The 24,032-nt window shown below is 40.6% G+C and overlaps 1 protein-coding gene across 3 annotated transcripts in view; it reads left to right on the top strand.

Annotated features, from left to right (window-relative positions):
- Window positions 1-592: 592 nt before the first annotated feature.
- Window positions 593-24,032, top strand: part of SLC25A26 (solute carrier family 25 member 26) — an 87,417-nt gene continuing 63,977 nt past the window's right edge. For all 3 annotated transcript variants that reach the window (XM_042823420.1, XM_042823418.1, XM_042823419.1), the window contains exons 1-5: window positions 593-761; window positions 2,227-2,383; window positions 4,468-4,577; window positions 18,876-18,980; window positions 20,376-20,423. In XM_042823420.1, coding sequence (XP_042679354.1) covers window positions 729-761; window positions 2,227-2,383; window positions 4,468-4,577; window positions 18,876-18,980; window positions 20,376-20,423 — 453 coding nt within the window. In that variant the 5' untranslated portion in view covers window positions 593-728. The remainder of the gene's footprint in view (window positions 762-2,226; window positions 2,384-4,467; window positions 4,578-18,875; window positions 18,981-20,375; window positions 20,424-24,032) is intronic.

Genomic DNA, 24,032 nt, shown 5'->3' with positions numbered 1-24,032 from the left:
CATAGTCAAAGAAGTCCACTGGTCCTGCTATGAAACCAGGAGGTGATTCCAGTTCTAAACACAGTGTGTGTAATGCTTTCTAGCATTCACCCCTTTTCCTTCTCCTGGAATTGTATTTCCCATAATTTCAAGCATGGCTTCCAGCTGGGTGAGGACTATATGAAGACTTTGTGTCAGAATCCTCCTGGAGGCTTTCAAAGCCACTGTGAATTTAAGTGCTCTTTGTGGAGAGGGGATGTCTCATAAACACACACGCAAAACACAGAAACATTTCTGATGGGACAGGAGCAAAGACCAGCATCTCCCCTGCAGGGAATGCTAACAAAGCTCCCAGGAAGGGGCTCCAGCAAAGCCATGCGGCAGAGATGAACCCCAGGACAGAGGCTTCATTTGTTTCCCTGAACTTTGCTCGGATCTGTTATTTGCAGAACAGCTCCACGGAAAGCCCGAAGATGCCGTCAGCGGTTGCAAGCCCAACGCTACAGAAGGGCGCGAAGGGCACAGCACTAAGGGCTGCACCGTCGCTTCCCGCCGTGCGCATGCGCAGCATTCAGGTGCCTGCGCAGTGGCGACACACGCCCACCTGACCACGGCCCGGGGGCAACAAGATGGCCGCGCCCATGTGTGCTTGGAGGTCGGCTGGGCAGAGGGTTTAGTTCCGTCCTGTCCCTGGTGGAAATATACTCTCCGTGCCACGCTGCGTTGCTACGTCTTGCTGCCATCCGTGCATGGAGCCGCGGGAGTCCTGGGCGGCCTTGGCGGTGAGTGTCTGGGCCGGGGCCTGTGTGTTGTCATGGTGACGCCTCTGCAGTGTCTCTAGGCCGCTGCAGGCCGCGCGTAGGGCCTGATTTCTAGGGCCTGATTTCACCCTATGTTGCTGGAGTTTGCTTTAATGGCGATGCTCAGCTCCTCATAAGGGTGGTTTTTGTTTGTTTGTTTGTTTGTTTTGTTTTTTTATGCTGTTCTACTCTTCTCAGCACTAGTGTTGCTAAGAGGCAGGGAAGGAGGTGCAATTTGCTTGTTTTATTTACTAAAGTCACTGCTATTTTGCTGTAGGTCTTGTCATCCTGCCATAAGTGCTCTGTGATCTGCTTCTTGGATTTAAGTGCCATTGGCCATACAGAAGTTGGGGATCTGAAGAAGCAATCACTTTTGATTCATGGTTAGCAGGTGGCTTGGTGAAGTCAGATTAAATCTGATCAATGGTGTTTTGAACAGATGAGGGTTTTGATGAAAAAGAGTGAAGAAAAATCAATGCATGCAAAATAGCTAAGTAGATTAGAAGAGTAATTAACTTATTGATTAGAACTCCAGTGGTAGATACTTCTCGGAGTCCTTTGTTGGCACTGAAATAAAATAGGGTCCAAAATAATTTGTTTTCAGGTAGAATTAGAAATCTGTGCTTGTTTCTTGTGTGCTGCACTACTTCAGCTAACTATGCTGTTCCGAATCACAATGAATAAATAACACTTACTAGAAGTGTGGTTTATTTTTAAAAATTATTTTAATTGAGTTCTTCAATTTATTCAAGTCCTTTCCTCCTGTTTTTGGAAAGTAATTCTTTACCAATCAGTCACAGTCTGTGGAATCTCTTTTATAAATAAAGTCAACTAGAGACTTGGGCTCTAAGAAAGATTGAGCTTTATTTGAAATTGCTTTTACAGTTTGATATTAAGAATTGCTTTGGGAAATAACATGTTTCCTTATGATTGTGAAAACATGTTTTTTCTTTTTCTGTATGCTTTTGTCAACAGAAGAAAATAAAGTAGTTTTACTTTATGCTTTGTTCAGCAAAGGAAATTAAGCAGGAATGCCATAAATGAAGAAATTGGCTAGGAAATGTGAAGGTGATGCAGAATTGCTTCTGTTTTCCATGATCTTATCACATGGCTTCCTAGAGGCATTGGTCATTTTGTTCTGTGGCAATTTGATAACTGGCACTTACTGTCTTGATTTTATGTGTGGTAAATAAATGGTGCACTGGTTGCTTGTGCTTTTCAGCATAATGAGATTATTTCAAAGTTACCACAAAGTGGTCAAATGCTGTGACTTTTCTTTCTCTTGTTATAGCTAGCGATCTTACAGGCTCTGGGTTTATAATTTGACCTCAGAAACTATATACTCAATAGTACCTTGGCTTTGGTGTGCCTCAGTTGCTTAGGTAAGCTCTGTAACTTAACTCCTGTGAACATTAATGTACTTTACTCTCTGATTTTTATCATGAAGGCTGGTGGAATTGCTGGCGTCTTTGTCGACTTGATCCTTTTTCCTCTGGATACTGTAAAAACCAGACTGCAAAGTCCCCAAGGATTTAGGAAAGCTGGTGGCTTTCGTGGCATCTATGCTGGCGTTCCCTCCACTGCTATAGGATCCTTTCCAAATGGTAAATTTTGTTTGGATTATGCTTTGTCTTCCTCAGAGTGGGTACTTGCACCGAATAGGATGCTCGTGTCTGTGGCTTCCTCTCCTGCAGATGACTGTTTGGATTCTGTGAGACAACATCCAGCTGTGAAGTGCAGACTTTAGAGTTGTATGACATTGAGAAACTCTCTGATCCTGCCTAGCAGGAAGGCTGCTGCACGCTCACTCTGTTATGCTTCTGACTTTAGTGCTGTATTCCAGCATGGAACTTGCCCAAACAGGAATGCTTGCAAAGATGCAATTCATATTTGAGGGTTTCGTTGTAGTTTAATTAATCCACTTTGGCTTCACACTGTAGTTAACTTTTTCTGGAAGCTTTGACTTGAATAGTTCCCTGTCGGTGACTCTTGACAGGGAGTGAGTGGGATCTGGAGTCTGTAGCTGGATTTGAAGTAGCTTACTTATGTCATGGGCAGTATACATCTCTCATGTGGGTTCAGTTTGGTCCTTTCCTCGTGTTTTCTATTGTGTTAAGTATCTGCATCAGTCCTACTATTATAAACCTCAGTGTGGTGAGAGTATTACATATGAGACTGATTGGTATACCCCAGTGCTTTAGGCATATCTTAAATGAGCTCTGAAGTTTGCATGTGGGCAAGTAGTACGTAACTGTTGGTGCTAAATGTTGCTGGTGCTTTCCTGCAAGTCTCTTAGTCTTGGAAGTGTTCCTGGATTTGTCTTATGTGCTGCTTCCTACTTAATCAGGGTATTTTGAGGTGCCAGGACATGAGCTGTGCTTGCCCTGCACAGTTTTGTCATGACAGCATGGGAAATGCATCAGAATTCATCTGAATAAATTGTGAAGTGCTTGAGCACTGGAGGCCTTTACACTAAATGTCTCAGGGCTGCTATGCATATCATGTTTTTTTTTTCTCCCTAAGAAACAGCTCAATATCACTTAAAATCAGAAGGTACCAGGAATTCTTTTGAAACTGAAACTTTAAAAAAGTAAATGTTTGTCCCTGCAGAGAAAAAGCATCTAAAATTCATAATGCCTTTGTCCATTTTGTCTTTGTAGTGAAGGAAGAAAAACCACCAAGTTATGCTGTTAATAGTAAATGTTAGGAGAACTTTGCTGACAAATCCCTTTACACCTTCAGATGTTTGATGTCCTTCCTAAGATGATATAAAAAATTCAGTTCTTTATCTTGTCTGCTCTGTTATCTTCTTTGAGGTGATAAGCATCTTTTGATTAGCAGAAGGCAATTCACGTAGTCCTTCTTCACAATTAAAATCTGTTCCCCCGCAAGACATGTCAGTTTTTTCAGGATTTACATCTTCAAAATCTGAACTGTGGTTTTATCTTTCCAGCATATGACTGAAAACCAAAATTGTCTTTAGGAGGAGTAACCCTTAGGGTACAAGTACCTTTGCAGTTGACTGTTGCTGTGAATAAACACTGTTTATGTTCCTATGCTCGGTTTAGTTTTCTATGTTTCCTGTCCACTGGACAGGAATTTTGAGAGTCCTTCAGAAGCTTTGAAGAATTTATTTCTGGAGCTAAGATACAAAATATTAATCTGATCTGATCATAGCTCGGAAATAGTTACTGAAAACTGCCACTGAAACTGTTTTGTGTGATAGCAGATGCTTGCATCAAACACTTCGGTGGCTTTTTTGCTTTTTAAAGGTTACCCATCCAATTCAACCAGGACTGAACAATCTCCTTTCTGCCCTTCCCACCTATGTGGGAAAACATGGAAGATACGACCTATGAAAACCTGCTGGACAATCGTGACTAATTAAAGCATTTTTCCTTATCTTAATTCTAAGTTCTGCCTGAAGCTCTGGCACTTCTTAGATCAGTAGGTGCCTTTGACATCAAAGGAGTTTTGTCAATCATGACTGGGAGCATAAACTTCTGAAGGAATTTCCCTACAGATCGCTTTTATGTATTGGTACTGTTTTGGGGCAGTAAATACCCTGTTTTCAAAAGTGTTTTTAGAATAATAGGTGACGAAATCAACCTCTAAATGTTTTTGTACTAGTTCTGTAATGAAGGAATGCAGGAACACTTAAATGACTTTAAGTATGTTTAAATTTCAGCTGCTGCATTTTTTATCACCTATGAGAATGTGAAATCTGTGCTGCACCATGACTCTACATCATACTTGACTCCAGTAACACACATGGTGGCTGCCTCCTTTGGGGAAGTGGTAAGAAAGAAGTTCATGTACTGTGCCTGTATGGGAGGAGTGGAAACCAGCTATAAAAACTGAGGTTTGGTGCCATGTCTTTTTGGAGTGCTGACATACAGGTGCTTGAGAGTTCTTGGAAAAATATTTATTTTTAATGAAATTCTGGCATTTGAAAGAATTCTGACAGTATATGTATGGGTTAGTAGACCTACTGGTGAACTTTGCTAAGCCAGTAGATGGAGGAAGTTTGCATTGATCTGAAATATGAATGTACCTTCACGCTGTAGTGATTATGCATCAGCATTAACTTTCTAGAAGGCTTTTTTTTTGGTTTTACAGCCATTCAGCATCAGTTGATTTTTATTTTTACAACCATAAGGTGCTACGTAACTTCACTTACCAAATAATATGTAATGCTTTCCTGACAGAGCCTGTCTTAGAGCAAAGTACCATGTCAGAATGACTGGACAGTCCATAGAGCCACAGAGCTGAAAGCTTAGCTCTGCAAGAGCTGGTGTGTGACATTCAGTAACAGAAGGAAACTTCCTTTGCAGTCTGCAGCTAGTGTGGAAAGAGAATGCTTCTTAATGTGATTGAAAAGTACCAAAGCTTCCATTCCTGCCTGATCCAGATGCAGGCTTGTCTATTGGTTTACGCTGTTCTGTACTGCAGCCTAGGGGCTGCCTTTCCTTTGAGGCCAAATTCACAGACTAGCTTGATTGTTGCATTTTTGAAATCTATTTCTGAAGTTTCTGTTCCTTTTTCTGAGCTGTTTCTGCTCCTTCTTGCAGACAAAAAGAGCAGAGTTGTTTTGCGTTAGCTGAATCAAATGTTTTCCACAATCAGCAAAACCTTTCTTTCTCTAGATATCCTTCTTGTTTTTAACAGCAGATTTGGAACAGTGCCTTGGCAGTGTTGGGGCTGGGTGTTCAGCTCTAAACAGTCCACTTCTGTCCCTGCCAGCACTGTCCAACTCCCTGTTCCTGCTTTTGTCACTCTGGGTTTTCCTGGCATTATAGTGATGAAATGGGGTGTGAGTTGCTGTGTTCCCACTGGTTTCAGGAAGGACAGCGAGCTCTACGGAATTAATAGCAGCCTGGCAAAGCTGCTTCCCACGAGATGTGGTTCAACTCTTCTTACTCTCTGTGGTTTCAGTTTTGATTCCCAAGTAATTTCTATTTTTCTGTGGAAATGATACTGATCACATTGGATCGGTCTTAGACAGTGAGCTTAATTTAACGTACCAGGCTCATTAAGACAGGTGAATGCAGCATACTGCTTTGGTAGTGATTATGAGCAGGAGTAGGTAGATCATCATAGATTGAGGGGTCGGTGGGATACATCTGTGTTGTCTCCTCGGGCAGATTCTTCTTATCTTGCTGAGAGTCTGCTCTGTTAGCTTAACTTCTATCTTCAGGCACTGCACAGGCTTTATTCCCGTGGAAATCCGATAAAGGCTGTTAGGAATCAGCAAGAATATGATAGTGCCTAGCTCTGAAATTCCTTGTTTGCTTGAAATGGCATGGAACAGCAGATCTAAGAGGTCTTAAGCTTCTGGAGTGCAGTTTTGGAATCGAATAAAATGATTGGATTCATGAAAATGTGCCAGTGATTTGTGATAAAATTGGCATCTTTTGCAAGTGGATTATTTATAGTATATTTCCTCTCTGTGAGTGTTCTGTAAGAGAACCAAAACTGGATAATTCAATTATCAACCAAAGAATAGTTGCATGCAGATAACTTCTTTGTGCAATTACAGAACCTGTTGCTTGAACATTCCAGGGTGGTCTGTGTTCTCCTTACACATCAGGCACGTACTGCTTTCATTTTCAGGTTGACAAACTGAGATGCAGCACAGCTAAATGAGTTGCTCGGGGCTGCCTTTACCTGAACTTCATCTGTTTGTCTCTTGCTACCCTAGGGCCAGAGAAATGTATAATGATAGCCTTTAAAATGGTAGTCTGATTTTTATAGTGTGGAAATCATGGGGTTGTAATAGCCACTTCTTAACTAATAAGGTTTTGCTTTTTGCTTGCTTTTCTTCACTTGATGTGATGGGAGAACTGAGCTGTAAAAATAATTGAGGTAGGGATTTAGAGATTTGCTGCAACAAACATAAGATCTTGTGTAGCGCTATTTTTATTACATTTGCTCTTATAGAAAGTCTTAACTGATAAATCAAGATATATATATATATATATATATATATATATATATATAGTTTTTAAATATATGTATATTAATATATATAAAATATTCCAGGTTGCATCAGTGTGAAAGTTATGGTTTTGTTGATCAGTCATTCAGCTTTAACCAAGGCATAACCACTAGGACTATCAGTTTGTCAGCTTTTCTTTTGTTGTTGGTGAACACAAACCTTCCCTCCTTTGTATGCTTTAATAATTACTTTCATATTTCAAAGCAATTTATATCAAATAACAAGCCAAAGACTCGATCATGTGAGGATTCCCAAGTTGTCTATTTCCATTTCCAAATTTTTTTTCATTACGAAACAGGGAAATTAGGATTGAGAAATGGAGACCGGATTTCTAGGCTTGCAGGTCATTCCCTGGCAAGCATAAATGAGTCAGCTACCTTCTTGTGCATTAGTAAAATGTCAGCATACCTCTAAGCTTAGTGAATATTAATGCTGACTAATTTGTGTTTTATATGTGCACAGCTAAAGATAATAACATAGGGAATGGAGGATATAGAAAGTGCTGCATCAAAGCATGGTAATAATGAGATAAATCAGTTAGTTGGGAGTTGTTATTTAAAGTCAGAGCTACTCTTTGCTATTGCTCACAGTCAGTAATGTGACAATGATGATAATAATGTTTCAGCTTCAGGAATGAGATAAAGTACACACAACATCTAACCCTGTTAAACAATTATTGTTCCCTTTAACTGAGTCTCGCTATATAGAGGAATTGGGTATCTCACAATACTTGAGAAATGACTGAAAAAGACACAGCTAAAACTCCAGAGGAGGCACGTGCAGTGTATCTTCAAGGAAGAGTGAAGGTTGAGGAATACAGGAGTTACCAAAGTGGAAGGGGGGGGAGGGAACCCTTAGTATGCTGCTTGTCTAACTGAAATTTGGAGATAGGAAACACTGCATCCAGGGCTTTGGAATTTTATTTATTTAGGTTCTTTTTATTTGACTTTGTCCTCCATGTCTGCCTGTATCTTTACAGTGAGCTGCCAAAATGTGCTTGGAAAACATGATATCATAGTGGGTGGAAAGGAAAACCAGATGTTATAAAATTTTACTTTTCATATAGTGAAGCAGTGTGAATAACTCTGGGAAGGAGCAGTGTTTTTAACCTCCCAGTGTTCTGTTTTATAGTAACAGGGTGCTTTTTACAGATCCTGAGTTAATGAAATTTGTGAAGATTTTTGTTTTTAATTTTGGTGTAGGATGGCAGTGTATGCTATTAACTACAAGAAACCCTTGTGACTTCTCTTTGCCAATCAGCCTGCCCTCACCAGCGTCCTACAAATGTGGTTTTATGGGACAGGTTTAAGGTTGTCCCAGTTTGGCTGATGAGGTTTCCTTCATGAGTGCCAAAGTGCTTGGATTCAGCGCAGTTAATTTTACATCCTGCTGGCTTTTCCATGGAGGTGAGAATAAAGTCGTTTGGATCGCGTTCTAGAGAAGCAAGCTGACAGCAGCCTTTTCCATCTAATATTTAGGTATTGTTATGGTTACGATCTGAGCTTTGCAGGATATTTGGTGAAAGTTTGGGGCTTATGAACATCAGGTCTGATCTTACTGTTTTTCTGACTTCCCCAAGGTTGTGAAATCCCGTGTTGCTTGCACTAAGGTGATGTGCCTTCACAGCATGTGGTAGCATGAGACAGAGAGTAGCTTAGACCCTGAAAGCTTCCAAGTCATATTAGTGAGTCTGTGCTTGCATTGATTTGCTTGTTAATTTTTAAGCTGATGTAGTCCCAATGCTGTGGCTTCATCAGCTCTCTTGTTTCCATCCTGCTTCGATGTCTGTGCACTGTGCTCCCACAGGTCATATAAATACTGGACAAGCTTTCAGGTGCAGAAAGGCATTTCTGGTCTGACTGCAAGATCGCTGTACTTCAAGCTATCTTCCAGGCTTTGCTGGAGCATGAAGCTCATAGGAAAAGATGGAGCCCTCAGTTGTGTTCAGAGACTGCTCTGAATGTTTAGGTAGGAACTGCTGCCTCCAAAAATGATGGACTTGGCTGGCTTCAACATAGAGAATTATGGCTTAGCCTCACACTTAACTGTTTTTCCAGAATTGAGAAGTGAAGGATTGTTAAATACATTTAAATTGAAACATCCAGAAGTTTGTCTTTTCGCTGGGGTGAGGCCATGAGAATGGCTGACTTGTCATACTTCAAATAAAATAAACAAAGTAGCAGCAGACTCAAGAGAAAAGTAACTAAAACTTAGGCATGTATTTATGTATCCATTTCACTGTCTCATCTCTGCTTAAATAAGTAGCTGGGAGGTGTGCCATTGTCACTTTGTGGCTCCACAGGTCAAAGTCAGGACGTGTATTTCAAGGTGAAATCCCGATCTCCTTTGTGTTATTCCAGATTGCTGCCATTTGCAGTACTGCAGTGATAAGAGCAAAGTGTGTGGTTCATCTGCGATTAGCATCTGACTCTCAGTATTAATAACTTGGATTTGTATTATCTGCTTTTGAGATGTGTCAAATAGAAAGGCTTCTTCATGCAGGAATTAGCTCTCTGGGGAATTCAGCTAGCTTCCCATACTCGTCCTAACTTGTTTCTTAGAAGGAGCAAGCCCAAATGTAAGCAAGTACAGTTTGTAGATCACAGTTCTGTAGAATGATATTTTGAAAAGAAGTGAGTGTTTTCTATTGCTGTCTTTTTGTTTCTGAAAAAAAAGATGCATTTTAGACGCGATAAATGGCATGCCATCTCTCTGTCCACTTATTAGTCCCTTCTTCTTCCCTTTGATGTGGCATTAAGTTTTTGAATCTATTAATTAGTTCTAGAAGTGTATTGATGTGGATTCTATTAGACTGGCTGTGTAGGTCAGAGGGGAGAGTTGCTATTAATGCCCATTCTGAGGAGAACACAGAAGCATGAGCCAGACAAATCCACAGAGATCAGTGTCACAAAAGCCTCTCCTGCAGGTTAATTAGTTAGGTGTCTGCAGCACTGTAAGCTGTAGAAGACCAACTTGTGGGAGTCCAATCTGACAGAGATGGAGCAGCCATTCACATCAGACATGGAGCTAAGATTTTAGCAGTTTGAAACTCCAGAAGAGAACGTGTTGGAAGATGCATCTGTTTCGGTTCAACAAGCGAGTTGGACACGAGGGAGAGTTGCTTCTAAGTCAAGAATCATCTGCTGGAGCAAAGAGGTGATTCAGCACTTAATGTGTCTAGACTTTGGGATAATGGCTTTGAATTTTTAACTATCATTTTTCTAGGAACTGAACTAAGAAATGAACAAAAGCTGCTTTTTTTTCTGCTTTGCGTTCTGTCTCCTCGCTGCCAGTTTAGTATGGGCTGGCAGACTGAAGTATTCAAGGTACCCAAAGTTGGAAAGTAATCAGTGTTTGACAGCAGTTCCGCACTACGTGTGTGTTTTGTTTTGCTATTTTCAATGATCAGGGCCTGTCACTTGGGGTCTGACTGAGTCTTCGGGCTGTACACATCTGGCTGCATGCAGGCACTGAGCAGTGGAACGTGCCGACCCTGGCAAGACAATCAGTGGTGGGGAATGCACAATGTATGTGGTCTTGAATTAACTGTGATGGATTTTGAGATATTCATAAATTAATCTAGGTGAGGTTGGGTCTGCCATACAGATGCAGTAGGATTTTTGCCAGGCTTTTATGCAGAAGCACAGCTGAGTGATGGTTGTAAGATGGTTGTGAGACTGATGCCATTAAGAGCTAGGGGAGAAGAAGCAGAGTGGATGGGAACTCAAATTAAAACTGCATCTGGAAATTGGTTGTAAATAAAGACGAATGGAGGCATGGATTCACAAACGCTGCCAACAAATTCATCACACAATTAAAGTCCGAAACAGCAAAATAAGAACTGTCAAACATCTGACCAGCTACCCAGCTGATCTTTTTTTGTATGCTGCATTTAATTGCATGTATTGCCTCTTCTTCATCCACTGCCCTTTCCAGACCACTCTGTCTTATCAATTCAGTTCCAGGCCAAAAGGATGTGCTGCTTTTACTTGCAGGGTAGAAGCTTGGTGGTGGTTGTCATCTTTTTTTTCTTAGCTCTGCCATCCCAGAACTGATACTCAGCTGATTTAAAAATATTTGTAGCTCAAGAAACTCATTTATAGAGGAAAATTAATTTGACTTGATGAGTGTAAGTGAGAAATAAATAATTTATCAATATTTCTTGATTTGCAACATATTCTGCCAGAGTCAGCTTTGAAAATGACTGAGATAGCTTTGAAGTAAGGTACGTTTATTCCAGTGTAAGGTTATGTTCAGGGTTTGTCAGCTATTTCTGAACTTCTCCGTATGTGAGCAAGCCAGTAATTCTTAAGAGGAAAAGGCTGTAGGAAAGACTAAGGGATCAATTAAAGGAAAATACTCGATAAAATACAACGTGGTTGAAATTTCCGTGTTCTGGGCCAATGTAACCCCAAGAGACTGAGCACATTGTAAAATACTAGTCATCTTTCAACAGGAGACTTAATGTGTTTTCAGAAAATATTGCCTGTGTTTTCTTGCCTGAAATGTCATTAACGTTTGTCCTCCTGTAACACAGTCTGACCCCTCTTGGCTCTTTGGAAACAGTTTTATGCTGGATGAGACACACTACACAAGTCTGGAAGGGAGCTTTTGCTGAAAGAACTGTTTGGCTGGTGGATGTCATTAGTTCCTTAAGTCTTTTAAAATAGGTTTAGCAGGCTCACAGTGGTGAAATTGTTACAGGGATAGATTGGATCAGGCAGACCGTTCTGTACATTGAACTAAGGCCCTTCCCTTCCTCAGCCTTAAGGCTTTTTGTGTTTAGAAGTGGTAGTAACTGATTCAAGCATCAGCTTGGCTAGGGAAAATGAGGACTGAAACTTCAAAGTTATTCAGCTGTCAGATTTTTGCTGCTCAGGATTTAATTCAACTGTGACTATACTGAGAAATTTCAAAATCTGTGGGATGCTTGGTCTGTGCTGGAGTACAAGGGAGATATACAAGCAGTGGGACATTTCGCTGAGTTTGAGGTTCAATTTGACAAAGGAAACAAAACTCTCCAGTGATTAAGCTTGGAAAGACTGATTTAGTTTTGCAGGCTTGTGTTCTACATGATATCTGTAGGAAGTACTCTATGAAGAAATGTTGAGTGTAAGCTGTCAGCCTTACAGGCTTTCCCTGTTCTTTGCCCGTTGGGATTGGGATAGCAGAACTTCTTGTTGTGAAGAGTTTCACAAATTCCCACTGTCTGAGTACAGAAGATACTGGTCAGTTTTCCAAGGTGTAGCTGACAAGGCTGATGGAGAGGTAGGCAGGAGGACCACAGCATGAGATTTAGGGCATCCAGATGGACAAAGAGTTCTGGGGGAGGAAGGAGTGATGGGCAAGTAGCCAGCTGAGGACTTCAGGCCACTGGGCTCAGTCAGTACAGCCCACATGAAGAAAGAAAGGCGTGGTGGTGTGGATGATGCTCTGGAGCAGGAAGAAAGGGAGCTCTGGAAAGCACTAATAAGGAGGTAGATTAGGTTTGGCAATGATGAAGGGTGAAATAACAGTCTGCAAAACAGTTGTGCAAATTCCAGGTAGTCATCTAAGGTGGAAAGTTGGAGGAAGTTGCAAACGTTAGTGCAGAAGCTCCTACTTTCCAAATGCCAGAGAGTTTCAGACCCTGCGAATGGTATCATCTCTACAGTTGTATGTTTTTAAGCCCTGGGAAGTGCTGAGATCTGAGGGATCTTGCTGGGTGAGATTGCTCTTTGAAGAAATGCTTCCTGCCAGCATACAGGGAAACTGCAGTTAAATTAATGAATGCCCTATTGTATCAGTTGGAGGAAAAGAGGGGACAGAGGACTTGGCAGTTGTCTAAACTTTCCCATCCAGGGCCCATTAGTCATAACATATTCCCTCTGTGGGCTTTAAATTAGGAGTGGAGTCACCTGTTTGTGACCCCAGCAGCTTTGCACAGAGCTGAATGTAACTCAGCTGTCAGGGCACATCCATGCTGTGTGTGAGTGTGGGGGGGAAAAGTAAGATTAGCATATTCTGAGGTATTATTTTGAAGATGAACACTTTCCTTTTCTCTGAGGCTGGCACTTACAGCAGAAACTGAGAGCTGACTATATATTTACAATAGGCAGATCCTGTTCTGTGTGGGGACAATTTCCGTACTGAAGTAGGTGTTAAGGCTTCAGTGTTCCACGTCCACTGTGCCTTAGCTGGTAGCAGAGCCTGCTGATAAGAGTGTGGAAGAGTTTACTTGAGCTTGTGATTCACAGCAAATTACTTACATTTTTTTGTTCTGTTGTAAAGGGCAGCAATTATTTAGCTGAACTGATGTTTGAACTGCTGCGTGTCTTAACTGCAGCACTTCAAGCTTCTCTGTTTAAAGAAAGTATAAAACCAAATCACAAATGTGAATTTCACTTATTCCCGTTCTTCTATCAATTTTCATGGTGTTGGAAGGCTTGGGCTGTTCATCTTGAGATCCCACATACAGCCTTTGCCCGCCACCTGCACTGTGATCGAACGTTCCCAATCCAGCAGTTGTGGCCAGAGTTTAGGTACAGTTATTTGGAGGATGAAGTACTCTGTTAATCTCATAAAAGTGCATTGGAAGCACTCACTTTTTCAACTGAACAGAGTCCTGGTGAGCTTTGAAGAACCAAGCATGAATTACGGAGTTGGGAGAGGCATGGAAAGCCGAAAGTTCAGATTTTAAGCTTGTCAAGAGACTCTGACTTGAACCCAGATGAAATTTTGGGGTTTTTTTTTCAGTTCCAAAGGAAATCTGTGCAGTTCATGATCTTTCTTGTTTTAATTTTACATTCAATTGTCTGAGGAGTGGGAAAGCAAATATGTTCTACTTAAAGGGAGCTTCTGACACAGACACTGACACGCTTGGATTAAGTCACAGTTATTAACCTTTTTTAAGCAGTGCTTTTCTCTAAAGCAAGCCTGAACTGTAAGGTAGCTTTTGTCAGCAGGAGTATGGGCAGGGCTAATGCAGAGCAAATTTAAAATGAAACTGAAGGGGGGGTTGGGGGGGGGGGGGGGGGGGGGGGAACCACCAGAAAATAAATAAAACAAAAGAACAAACAAAAATATTCTCTGCTTCTTCCTCTTGAATTGGATTTTAGAGTTGTTCAGTTTTCTTGGCTTTTCTGCATTATGTTGCTGCAGGTGATCTTTCTGGCCATCAAGAATAAGGTGAGAGTGGGATTCTCTTTCCAGAATCACCGTGGCCTAAACATATGTCCTTTGATAAGTCACAGCCCCTTCTTGCTCTTTCTGTACAGCAGCTTTTTCTCCTGAATGGCTTAATGATTATCTTGCAGAGGTACTCTGAGGTTTAGTTTAATGTCTTTGCTCTCCAGCTACAAAGTTGTACAGCATCGCACATTAGATTCTTATTAGATTAAGAATTTATGCAAATGATGCTTAAGAATAACTCTTCCCTGGTATGCTCCTTTAATTTTGTCTGAAGCATTAAATTACACTTATATGGTGAACATCAATTAAAGCCTCCACCTGGATAAATCATTGAAGCTAACCTCCTGCTTAGGAAAACGAACATTCTTTATAAATACAACATTCTGTGTTAGGAAAGTTTTTTCTGAAGTGCACCACGTGTTTCTGTACCCCGTTTTCAGAGCAAACTTAGACATGTAAGTCAGAGACTTCACTCAGAGTCATTGAGAGAAGCTTCACCAGGCACTCATAAATTCCAGAACAGTTCTGTCCTTAGACTGCTCTTCTTCCCCTTTGCAGCAGACAAGCTGGCTAATTACTGTGTGGGAAAAACTTGGTCTTGATCCTCACCCACACCCTTGTTAGTGCAGAGAATGGATCAGCTTGTTAGCCAACAGCACATCAAATGCCAGCATCTTGATGGATTGCACTGTTGGTCTTTGCACTTCGGTCTTTAGAGTATGGATAATCTCTCTTATTAAAAGTGCTCAGACTTTAATGGGAGTCTCAAATTGTGTGAGCCAGATCATCTGCTGTGCTTGATCTGTGCCAGGCTGCATAAGGAAATGCTTTTTCAAGCTGCTTCCCTTAGAGGTACAAGGCTGCAAATGGTGTTGTACCAGCTGTGTCCCCAGTTCTGAGTAACACCTGCAGTGCATATACCCAAATTGCCTGCATAAGCCCTTAATAGCAATGGTAACAGCTGCTCTGACTTCTCTCAGAGGTTTCTGGATAGATCTCCTGCACAGATCGTGCAAACAGGGTTAGTGTTCAAACTAGTATATTTGCTTAATAACAAGTGCATAAATGTGATGCACGAAATATAGTCATGTGGAAAATGGTTATTAGCCTGGAGCATGAAGGATGGAGACAAAAGGTGGATAATCGAAATGAGGTTTCTCATATATTGAAACAAAATGTTTAAATTATTATGTATGAAAAGGCTTTGTGTTGATTTCAATGCATTTCTGAGACTTTAAATGCACTGAATGTTCATCGGGGTCAGTTGAGACATTAGTCAGAGCAACCAGGAAAGTCTGATTCCAACATAAATCTGACCAGGAGATGGCAGCCTTGATGCATGCAGGAAATATCCAGTAACTAAAACGTTTCTTCCAGAACCGACAGAGAAGAAACTACCTTCATTTAATGGGAAGATAGAATGTCTTAGCAATACCTAGATAAATGCTAACAAAATAATCCTGTTTTAGCTTTTGTCTCCTAACTGGCCATTGCCAGGTAGTGAATTACAAATGTGCTTAGATTTCAGTCTGAATACTTGAGTCATCAGTTCAATGTGTAATGCTTTCAGACAATGATTTTGGATTTTTGTATTTTTGTGGTTTTTTGTTGTTTTTCAGAGTTATCTGTAGTATTAAAAGGCTGGGCAGATAATAGATGCTAATGTTGTCACTTCTATATATATGTTGTGTAAACTAATAACTGGAATTTACAGCTGGAAGCAAAGCTGTTTTCTTCAAGCTTGAATCTAAAAATCCTTCAGCTTTTTTCTTTTTTCCCTTCCTGCCCATGCAGTTTGCTGATGTGTGCACTGGCTTGGGAAGTAGACTGAAAACTGGAGCACTGTATTGTAAGACCTGGTAAATAGGGAAGGAGTTCATAGGGAAGTACTCATTTTTCGTCTGAGCTAGGATCTTGATTCTGTGTTTCTGCTCCATTCAGCAGATTGGATGAGAGCCTGGCTTCTAAGTTTGCTGGAGGAATGAGCTTGGCCCTATTCATAGGATGCTGTTGTCAGAAGCCTTAATGTAAGCTGAAGTACCCAGGGGCCCAGTTTTCTACCCCCACTGTTCCTATCTACACAGATGTCTGATAGAAAGTTAATTAACTCATCCCTGAAAGCAGTAGGAAGTTAGCAGGAATGCCCAGAGTGTGTCAGGTTGTACTGTTCCAATCTGTGAAGGCACAGGCTGTGTGTGTGTGAACAGTTGGGAGTTTAAAAAGAAAATTCTCCCTGGAATCTGAGTGATTAGGGGGTGAATGGGCTCCCACTGTGAGAGGCCGTGTTGCTGTTTGTTTTCCACGTTTCTGTTTCTGCTGTCCAGCATGTGTCTGTTTCTAGCCCTGCTCCTGGTAGCCTCTGTCTCCTTGTGGGCCCTTCCAGGAGTGCTTCTGTGCAGCACTGAGCAGTACTGTCACTGTAGCCAGCAGCCCTGGCTGCCACCAGCACCTGCTGTTGGAACTGACCCGAGGTGTGGGCAGCTATGGGCTGGGGAGAGCTGCCCTTGTGCACCTGAATTATGAGCACCTGCATCATCTACTGTGGATTACAGCCGAGTGAAACTTAGCTCCCTCACTCATCTTATCCTTTTATACTTATGGTAATGTGCAGAGCAACTTATTTAGCTAGCAGCTGATGCAGGTAAAAGCAGACATGTGGAGATATACTGTGGAGCAGTCATGCAATATATCTTTCATCCTTGCTCACGCAGGGGCAATTTGCTTACAGTGTTCAGGTATCTGGATACTTAAATAGGTATTCTCTCAGTGCAGTGTTATCTTAGGGGAGCTTTAGCTAAGAAAGCAAACTGTAGCAATGTGCATTGCTTGTGTTCTTCTAACTTCTTCAGCGCTGCCTGGAAGGCACTGAAGTGACTCAGATCTGAGTGTAATGGAATAGAGTTTTTTTGCATCTGTCTGTCCTGATCTGTCACTTTCTTTTACCTCCTGGCCTGAACACATGTGTGAAATTAGTTTTGCATACTTCTGAACTTCTACATACCTTCTGAAGACCAGTGTTGACTAACATCAAAAGGCTGCTTGAATCGTTATTGGTAGTAGGGTACGCTTGTAGAAACAAATAAGGTGGCACACTGTAAGTTCAGGTGCATGCTGAAAATGTCACCCTTCAGCCTGATGTTAGCAGTTGCAGCTTCTGGCTTTTCTAGTGAAGAAGTGCCCTATGGAGCCAACCTGACAGCCTGGATGACACGAGCCTTTATTTCCTTTCATAACAGCACAACGTAATCGCTGTTTTTGTTCTTGTGCAGCCAGAGATTCCCTTCTAAGCTCAAATTCAAATCGGAGAAACATCAAAGTTAAATTGAAACGCAAGGCTCCCCAAGTAGTCCGGGGGAAATGGAGACATCACTTTGTAGCTACCTCTCTCCTGCCAAAACTGCAGCACCCCAGATGTCAGAAAGCCATGCTGTGTTCTCTGCCTGCTCTTGGTCGACTCGATTGTTTTCATCCAAGCCTTTTTAAAGTTTTTCTCCTGCCTACACTTCTTTTTTTTTTTTTTTTTTTAAGGAGTAAAAAGCTAATATAAGGACATGAAGTGTTATGAAGCATGAAGTTCTATAAATATTTATGCTGAACTATCAAAGAACTTGACAGTTCTTATTTTCCTGACATATTGGGGTCACTTGTTATTTTTGACCCTGAGAATTGAGGAGCACCGTAGTTATATCTGTTTGTAATGACTTCTGGATATTGTCTGGTAAACTTCTAGGAATATAAAGGGATAACAGAGTTTTTCTGAGTCTCTTTGTGTAACTGTAACTTAAACTTTACACTGTGTTACTCACAAGTGATCATTCAAGTTACTGTAGCACTTCTATATCTGTACAGTGTGGCAGGATGTTTCTGCAGCTTGTGTGGGTTGAAGTGAGTGGCTTGGTTTGCCATTGCACACCTGCAGATTTCTCCTAGGTGACCCTTAATTTTAAGCACTCAGTGATCACCTTCCCTTCTCTGAGCCAAATCTAGCACAGCAAGTTGCTGACCCCATGTGGGATGGGACTGATGAGGTGTAAGGCCTGGTGAAGGGCTGCAGTTTCTGTGGTGTTTGGCCACCAATCCCAGCACTGTTTGAAGCAATCTCTGCTATCAGAGGAAAACAGCAGCTCTTCCTAAAGGGTTGTGTGCTGGTAACCAAGCATTTTTCTAAAGATGAAGCTTGTAACTTTTTGGCATCTCAGTATCTTCATTTCAGAAAATTATGTTCACACAACCTTAACTCTAGCCTGAAATCATAGCAGTGAATGCTTAAATATTGTGCCTAATGTTCTCAGTAAAGCTGAGAGCTAGTTAGGTTATGTTATATTATTATGCAGAAACTAGTTTTGTTATTACACCCAGCAAAATGTGCCTTCCTCCCCTAGTTAATTGCACAGAAAGAATGAGTCCAATGCTTCACTTTGAATGTAACCCAGTGCTTGTTCTGTGTTCAGCCTTGAACATGTTGTGTGCATCTGTTACCAACTGGAGAGTCTCTCGCTGTCAGTCACTAGGGGGCACAGTGGAACTATCGAGGACGTTTGGTTAAGTCCCAAATCTCTAGAGGAGGCCTGTGAAAGCTGGGGAGAACTTCCTGTGCCTGCTGAAAGGCTGGGAAATTCAAACTGTGGATTTTATCGGTGACTTTCTTCATCTTCATCTACTTCTGTCTTGGAATTTAAAATCTGAAGTGTTATTTCCAAGGGTACTTACACTTTTCTGTTCATACAATGTTTCTTCAGGAAGTGTATAGCTTTGAGAACAAATGCATCAGCTCCTTATGAGCAGCTTTTAAGTTCAACTCATAATTACAAAAAACACTTCTCAGTTTCTCAGGTTTCTGTACTGGGAACAAACTCCAGACGTATCTGTGAAAGAGAGAAAGAGGCAGCAGAAGAAATTGCTGTCTGAACATTATTGTTCTTTTGCAGGTTGCGTGTCTCATACGGGTTCCATCTGAAGTTGTCAAGCAAAGGGCCCAGGTTTCACCTTCTGCTGGAACCTTTCGGATTCTTTCCCACACGTTGTACCATGAGGTGAGTTCAGAGACACATCTCTAGGGAGTTGCTTCGTTCTTCTCGCTGATGCTATACGTGTACAGGAGGATTTCTTCAATTTTACTCCAGTGAAGTGCTCTCCTGGTATTTTTCCATCAATTCTTTTGTTGGTAAAAGAGGTAGACGGCATATGTGAGGAAACCTGACTTCCACCTTCCCCCCATGTGTGTGCACTTAAGCATGCACACTTTGAACAACTTCTTTTTTTTATATTGGGTGCCTATGTAAGAGGCAAGGGGAGGTAAGAAGAGAGGAGGAAGGGGCAAAAAAGCATCCTCAAACTCTATTTGGATGTATATAAATGGTCCTTGTCTGGGACAGCAGGACATCAAGTCTGTGTATTTAGAGTCTTGGATGTAGAATAGACTTTGGGAGGGTGTTCTAGAGGCACTATTTCAGAGAGGCTCCTTAGGAGAAATGAGTATTCCTTCCAGCATTGATAACTTAAAAAATAATGTGTATATATATTAAAAAAAGATTTTGTCATCTTTTCAGTAGTTATTCTGTTTATTGTGTAAAAAACTATTCACCACTGTTCTTAATGAGTCTCAAAAGGGGCATTTTTCAAGTTGTATTCCATAAGAAAATGGCTTCTGAAAATACATTATACAAATTTCCATGTAGAAAAACCAGGAAAAGGAAGACATAAATATGACTCTTTAATGGTCCATTTGTTGTTTTAGTTGCTTTTAAATGAAAACTGTTGTGATAGCCCTGCACGAGAGGATCCCTGGAGCTTTATTCTGTGATTTGGTCATTCTGTTCTAGAAGGTGGTGCTCTCCAAATTGTGTTCTTTTCCCTGTCTTTGCTGCTGACCAAAGAACTGCAAGACTTGGAAAAAATGCACAAGGAATTGTCCTATAAGATATTAATTGTGCATGTACTTTTCAAGTGATTTTTCATTGTTTTTTGTTCCCAGCTGGTTAAAAATGCAAAGTATTTGTCTTGGTAAAATCAAAGGCAAGGAGATGGATATAAGTTGTCATCTTAAGTTGTCATCAGGCTACTGCAGTGGAAGAGGAGTAGCTTCAAAATGTGTGAGATAATGGATACTTGCCTAACATTAGGCAGGTAGAGTTTGATGTAATGTTACTGTGCTATCCTGCACTTCTAGTTTTAACTGTAGGGTATATTTTCTTCTCTATCACTGATTATTCTGGACAGTGCCCTTTGAAATGAGCATAAAACCCACCAGCACTGTAAGTGAGAGAATACAGTATACATAAATATGTTATAATCAATACAGTCAATTTGTACGAAGCTCAGGTCTGACACCTGATAAGGCTGCAATACTTGCTTTGTAATCACCAGTAAATTGTGGTCTCTGGCAAACTAATTCTCTCTAGCTGATGCTTTCTTTTGTTGGTTTACAGGGTATTCAAGGACTTTATCGAGGTTATAAAAGCACGGTATTAAGAGAGGTAAATACACTTGTCTTTTTTAAGCATTGATTCCTTTGCCTTGCTTTTTTGTTTACTAACAAAAAGTAATAGCAGTACAATTGAGTTCAGTTGCTCTAACCATAAGCTGTAAGTATAGCATATTTCATTCTAGGTGAGTTACCAGCCTCTAATTTAAATAGACTCTGATAATGTGCAATAGAAGGACCTATGATACACACATCTACTCTCCTGTCACTTGCTTCTGTTCCTGCTCAATTGTTACAGTGTGGAAATGTATATGTTAATGTGATGAAAACCATAAAGTACTGGAAACTTCCTTGAATCTTGTGATTGCATTTTGTGAAGTATGAATGCCAAGAATGGTGAACTGGTGGTGTGAAGCCAAGTTTGGCACAGACAGATTTAGACTTTCTTTAAATGTCTTTGCCAGTGGGTGCCAAGAGATTTTGTCATCTCTATAGAGGAAGGATTGTGCACACTCTTTTTCCTCTGCCCTCCAAATGTGTGAAAGAAATGCCATTAGTCATCCAGTCTGTGGATATGATGTGGTATTACTTAACTCAAAGTCAGGAGTACTTCTCTGTTGGCAAAAAAAAAAAAAAAAAAAAGCTAAAAATATGTTGGCATTCTTGACAGAAAATAGTTTCTAAACTTCAAGTCTCTTCATAAATGTACTACCCATTGCAGGCTTAGTGTTGTGCAAGTGTTTGATACCTTATGTGAACTGAAGAGACTAATTACAAAAGAAGTGGAAAAGTTCACTTGTAGCATTTCGTTGCCCTGGTTTGGGCACACTGAATTTGATGTGTGGGCAGAGGCTCTGATCCTGCTGTTGTTGGTTGTGTGCCCTCGTGGCTTCAGTTGTGAATTTAGCTTTTGTTGGTGCTTTCTCATGTATCTGGAACTGTGGCAACTGAGGTCTCCCCACAGGAGTCTCCATGCAGGCTGATGGCATTTGCTTCTCTGACTTCAGACATTGAATATGGGCATCTGAGTGACTTCTTAACAACTCTTGTTTATCACATCTTATTACCCCTTATGATTTCCTTGCAACTTTGTTTTGGGTTTGTTTGTTTTTATATAAAACGTTTCCTAACAGTAACATTTCTATAAAATATACATGGTCTTTTCTGGGCTGTTTCATATTAGTCAGTGTGCAACGATTTCTTTTGTCCACTGACGTACACCAGTGCATCCAGAACTGCTTAGAAAATGGTATCTCAGGAGGTCATCTCTTGACAAAGTAGAAGTTGCACCTTGAGTGCTCTTAAATAAAGAGACAAGGTGTTCTGCTTTTGAAAACATAGCAGCTGCTTCTCATAAAGTGTTCTTTACTTACTGTGCTCAGTGTGAAATGTGGAGATTTGTTCTCTTCTTATATAACTCAACCGAATAAATCAGATTTGGATTATTTTTTCTATTTTCCAGACCTGTTGGCTCTGTTACATTGATCACAAAGCTAACTGCAGGGGCTTTTAAGCCTGTATTCGGTAGCTCTACTTTAAAAAGCCTTTCTTCGTACTGAAAACTGTTTTTAGGCCAGATCTTGTTGCAATGCAGCATAAAGATGGATATTGCCTAAAATAAGAAATCCCACATTTAGTGTTTGCTAAAGTGCTGAGAAATGACAATGCACTGCAGTTTATTTGAGCACTTCTGAGTGTTTCAGAAATTAGTTATTTTTGCAGAAATGACACCTGCTTTTGTGAGATGCAACCCCCACCACAGCTTCATCCTGTACTTATTTTCTGGCTCACTAAACATGTGTTGTTCACTCCGATTTCAGTTGAAGATGGGCAAAGAAAAGGCCAGCGAGTCATCTTGATTTCTCTGAGGAGTTCTGAATAAATGAATAAATTTGGATGCCATTGAATACAGATTTTGCATACTAACAGGTAGATAAAACACATGGTTACAACTGGGTACTATTCTCCTTAAAATTTGTTTTGACATATGTCAGGGTGGTAATTAATTTGCAGATCATATTCATGGCACAGTGTGTGACCCTGCAGAGATAACTTTGTTTTCTCAAAACGGCAGCACTTTGTTGGAAATTGAATGGGGTCCTCTCCATTACGTCTGTTCATAAAAGATCCTTCAGAACTGATTTGTGTTGAAGTATTGCTTTTTGGGTAAATCTGTCCAATGGAATGAGAAATAAATGATTACCAAGTGAAATGTGCTTTCTTTTCAAAATGAAACAAATTGTAAGTGATATTTTTAAAAATAAAATGAAATACAGCCTTTGAATTTAACACCCTGTTAAGACCATCGCATTTTTAGACACAAAATATTGTAAAGCAATATCCAGTAAGAACTGAGTACTGAACTTTCAGCTTGAAATAATGTAAGCCCCATGTTTAATCTTGATATATTTCCCCTCCATTTTAATACACTTCTTTCTTTAAGGAAAGGCTCTATTTTCAGATAAACATCTATATTCATTATTGGACTCATCCTGGTAGCTGCACAGCATATGGAGACTCAGCTGAATTTTATGCTTATAGATTTCATTGGTACGTTTAGGTTCTTTACTTAGGTAGACCCCTTTGTTTAGTTCCAGTGGAGTGCAGTTTTGGTTAGAAGGATTTCAGTGCACAGCTCTTCATTTATAAAAAAGTAATAGAAGCAGCTGTGGGTGCTGATGCTTTGAAAACAGTGAGCTGCTTGCACTGACAAAGTTACTGAGCCAGATTTTAAGAAAGGTTTAATTGGTGCATCAGGGTAAGGTTTTGCATCTTGCATAAAGCAGGTCTCAGTGCCCGGACAAAGATCTGTTTGCCAGCTGCTTGGAAATGAGTCTCATTGTTTATAAAGGGAATGCAATCTTGAAATCTCTCCTTTTTTTCCATAGTATTTGTAGATCTTTTCAAGACAGACTTACTCTGTTCTAGGTAACTTGCATTAGCTGTTGTGCTGCTTCTCTTCTGGTGTGGTAGTTGTTTCCTCATTTGATTTTTTTTTTTTTTTCATTTATGTCTCCTCCTTCTCATCAGGCAACTTTCTGTGCAGACAGATAGTAAAAAAGATAAAAGATAGCTAAATATATATATATACTTCCAAATAGCATATTTGGGTATAGCTTTGTTTGAGTTAACCTCTGTGGAGAACAAAGCATGAGTGCGTGCTTGGAAGTTTTGGCCGTGCCTTTTTCACCTACTCTGAACTACCAGCCCTAAAATCTAAGTGGGATCAAGGCATGGAGTGTCATTCTGTTTGCAGTAGTAGCCTTAAAGACGCACCCATCCTCTATGAGGAGATTTTTTGTGACAAAGCACAATATGCCAGGACGGTTATTAAGTGCCTGGCTAAGACTCTGAATAAATGGTAGAAATTGGAGGCTGTGAAAAGATGTGGAATTCTCATGATGTCATTTCCAAAGCAAATCAAAGTGAAAATCGTCCTTTCCTGTGGACAAAGTGTACCAGCATGCACTGGTGTGGAAACTGAATCATGCTACCAAGAGCAGGCAAAGAACAGGTAAAAAAGGTATTCGTGTTTTCAACAAGAGAAAGTTGGTTTGCAAAATCTTCTGCCATCTTATAATGAGACAGGAGTAGTGGTAAATGCACTGTAAATCCTCTAGAATTTCTTAATGGGGATGTATTTCTGCTGCTGAGATCTTAT

The sequence above is a fragment of the Centrocercus urophasianus genome, unplaced genomic scaffold (assembly GCF_019232065.1).
Source record: "Centrocercus urophasianus isolate 14NV4802_14NV808 unplaced genomic scaffold, USGS_Curo_1.0 seq_22, whole genome shotgun sequence".
In the NCBI taxonomy this organism is placed as follows: domain Eukaryota; kingdom Metazoa; phylum Chordata; class Aves; order Galliformes; family Phasianidae; genus Centrocercus; species Centrocercus urophasianus.
This window is presented reverse-complemented; position numbering and strand designations above follow the sequence as displayed.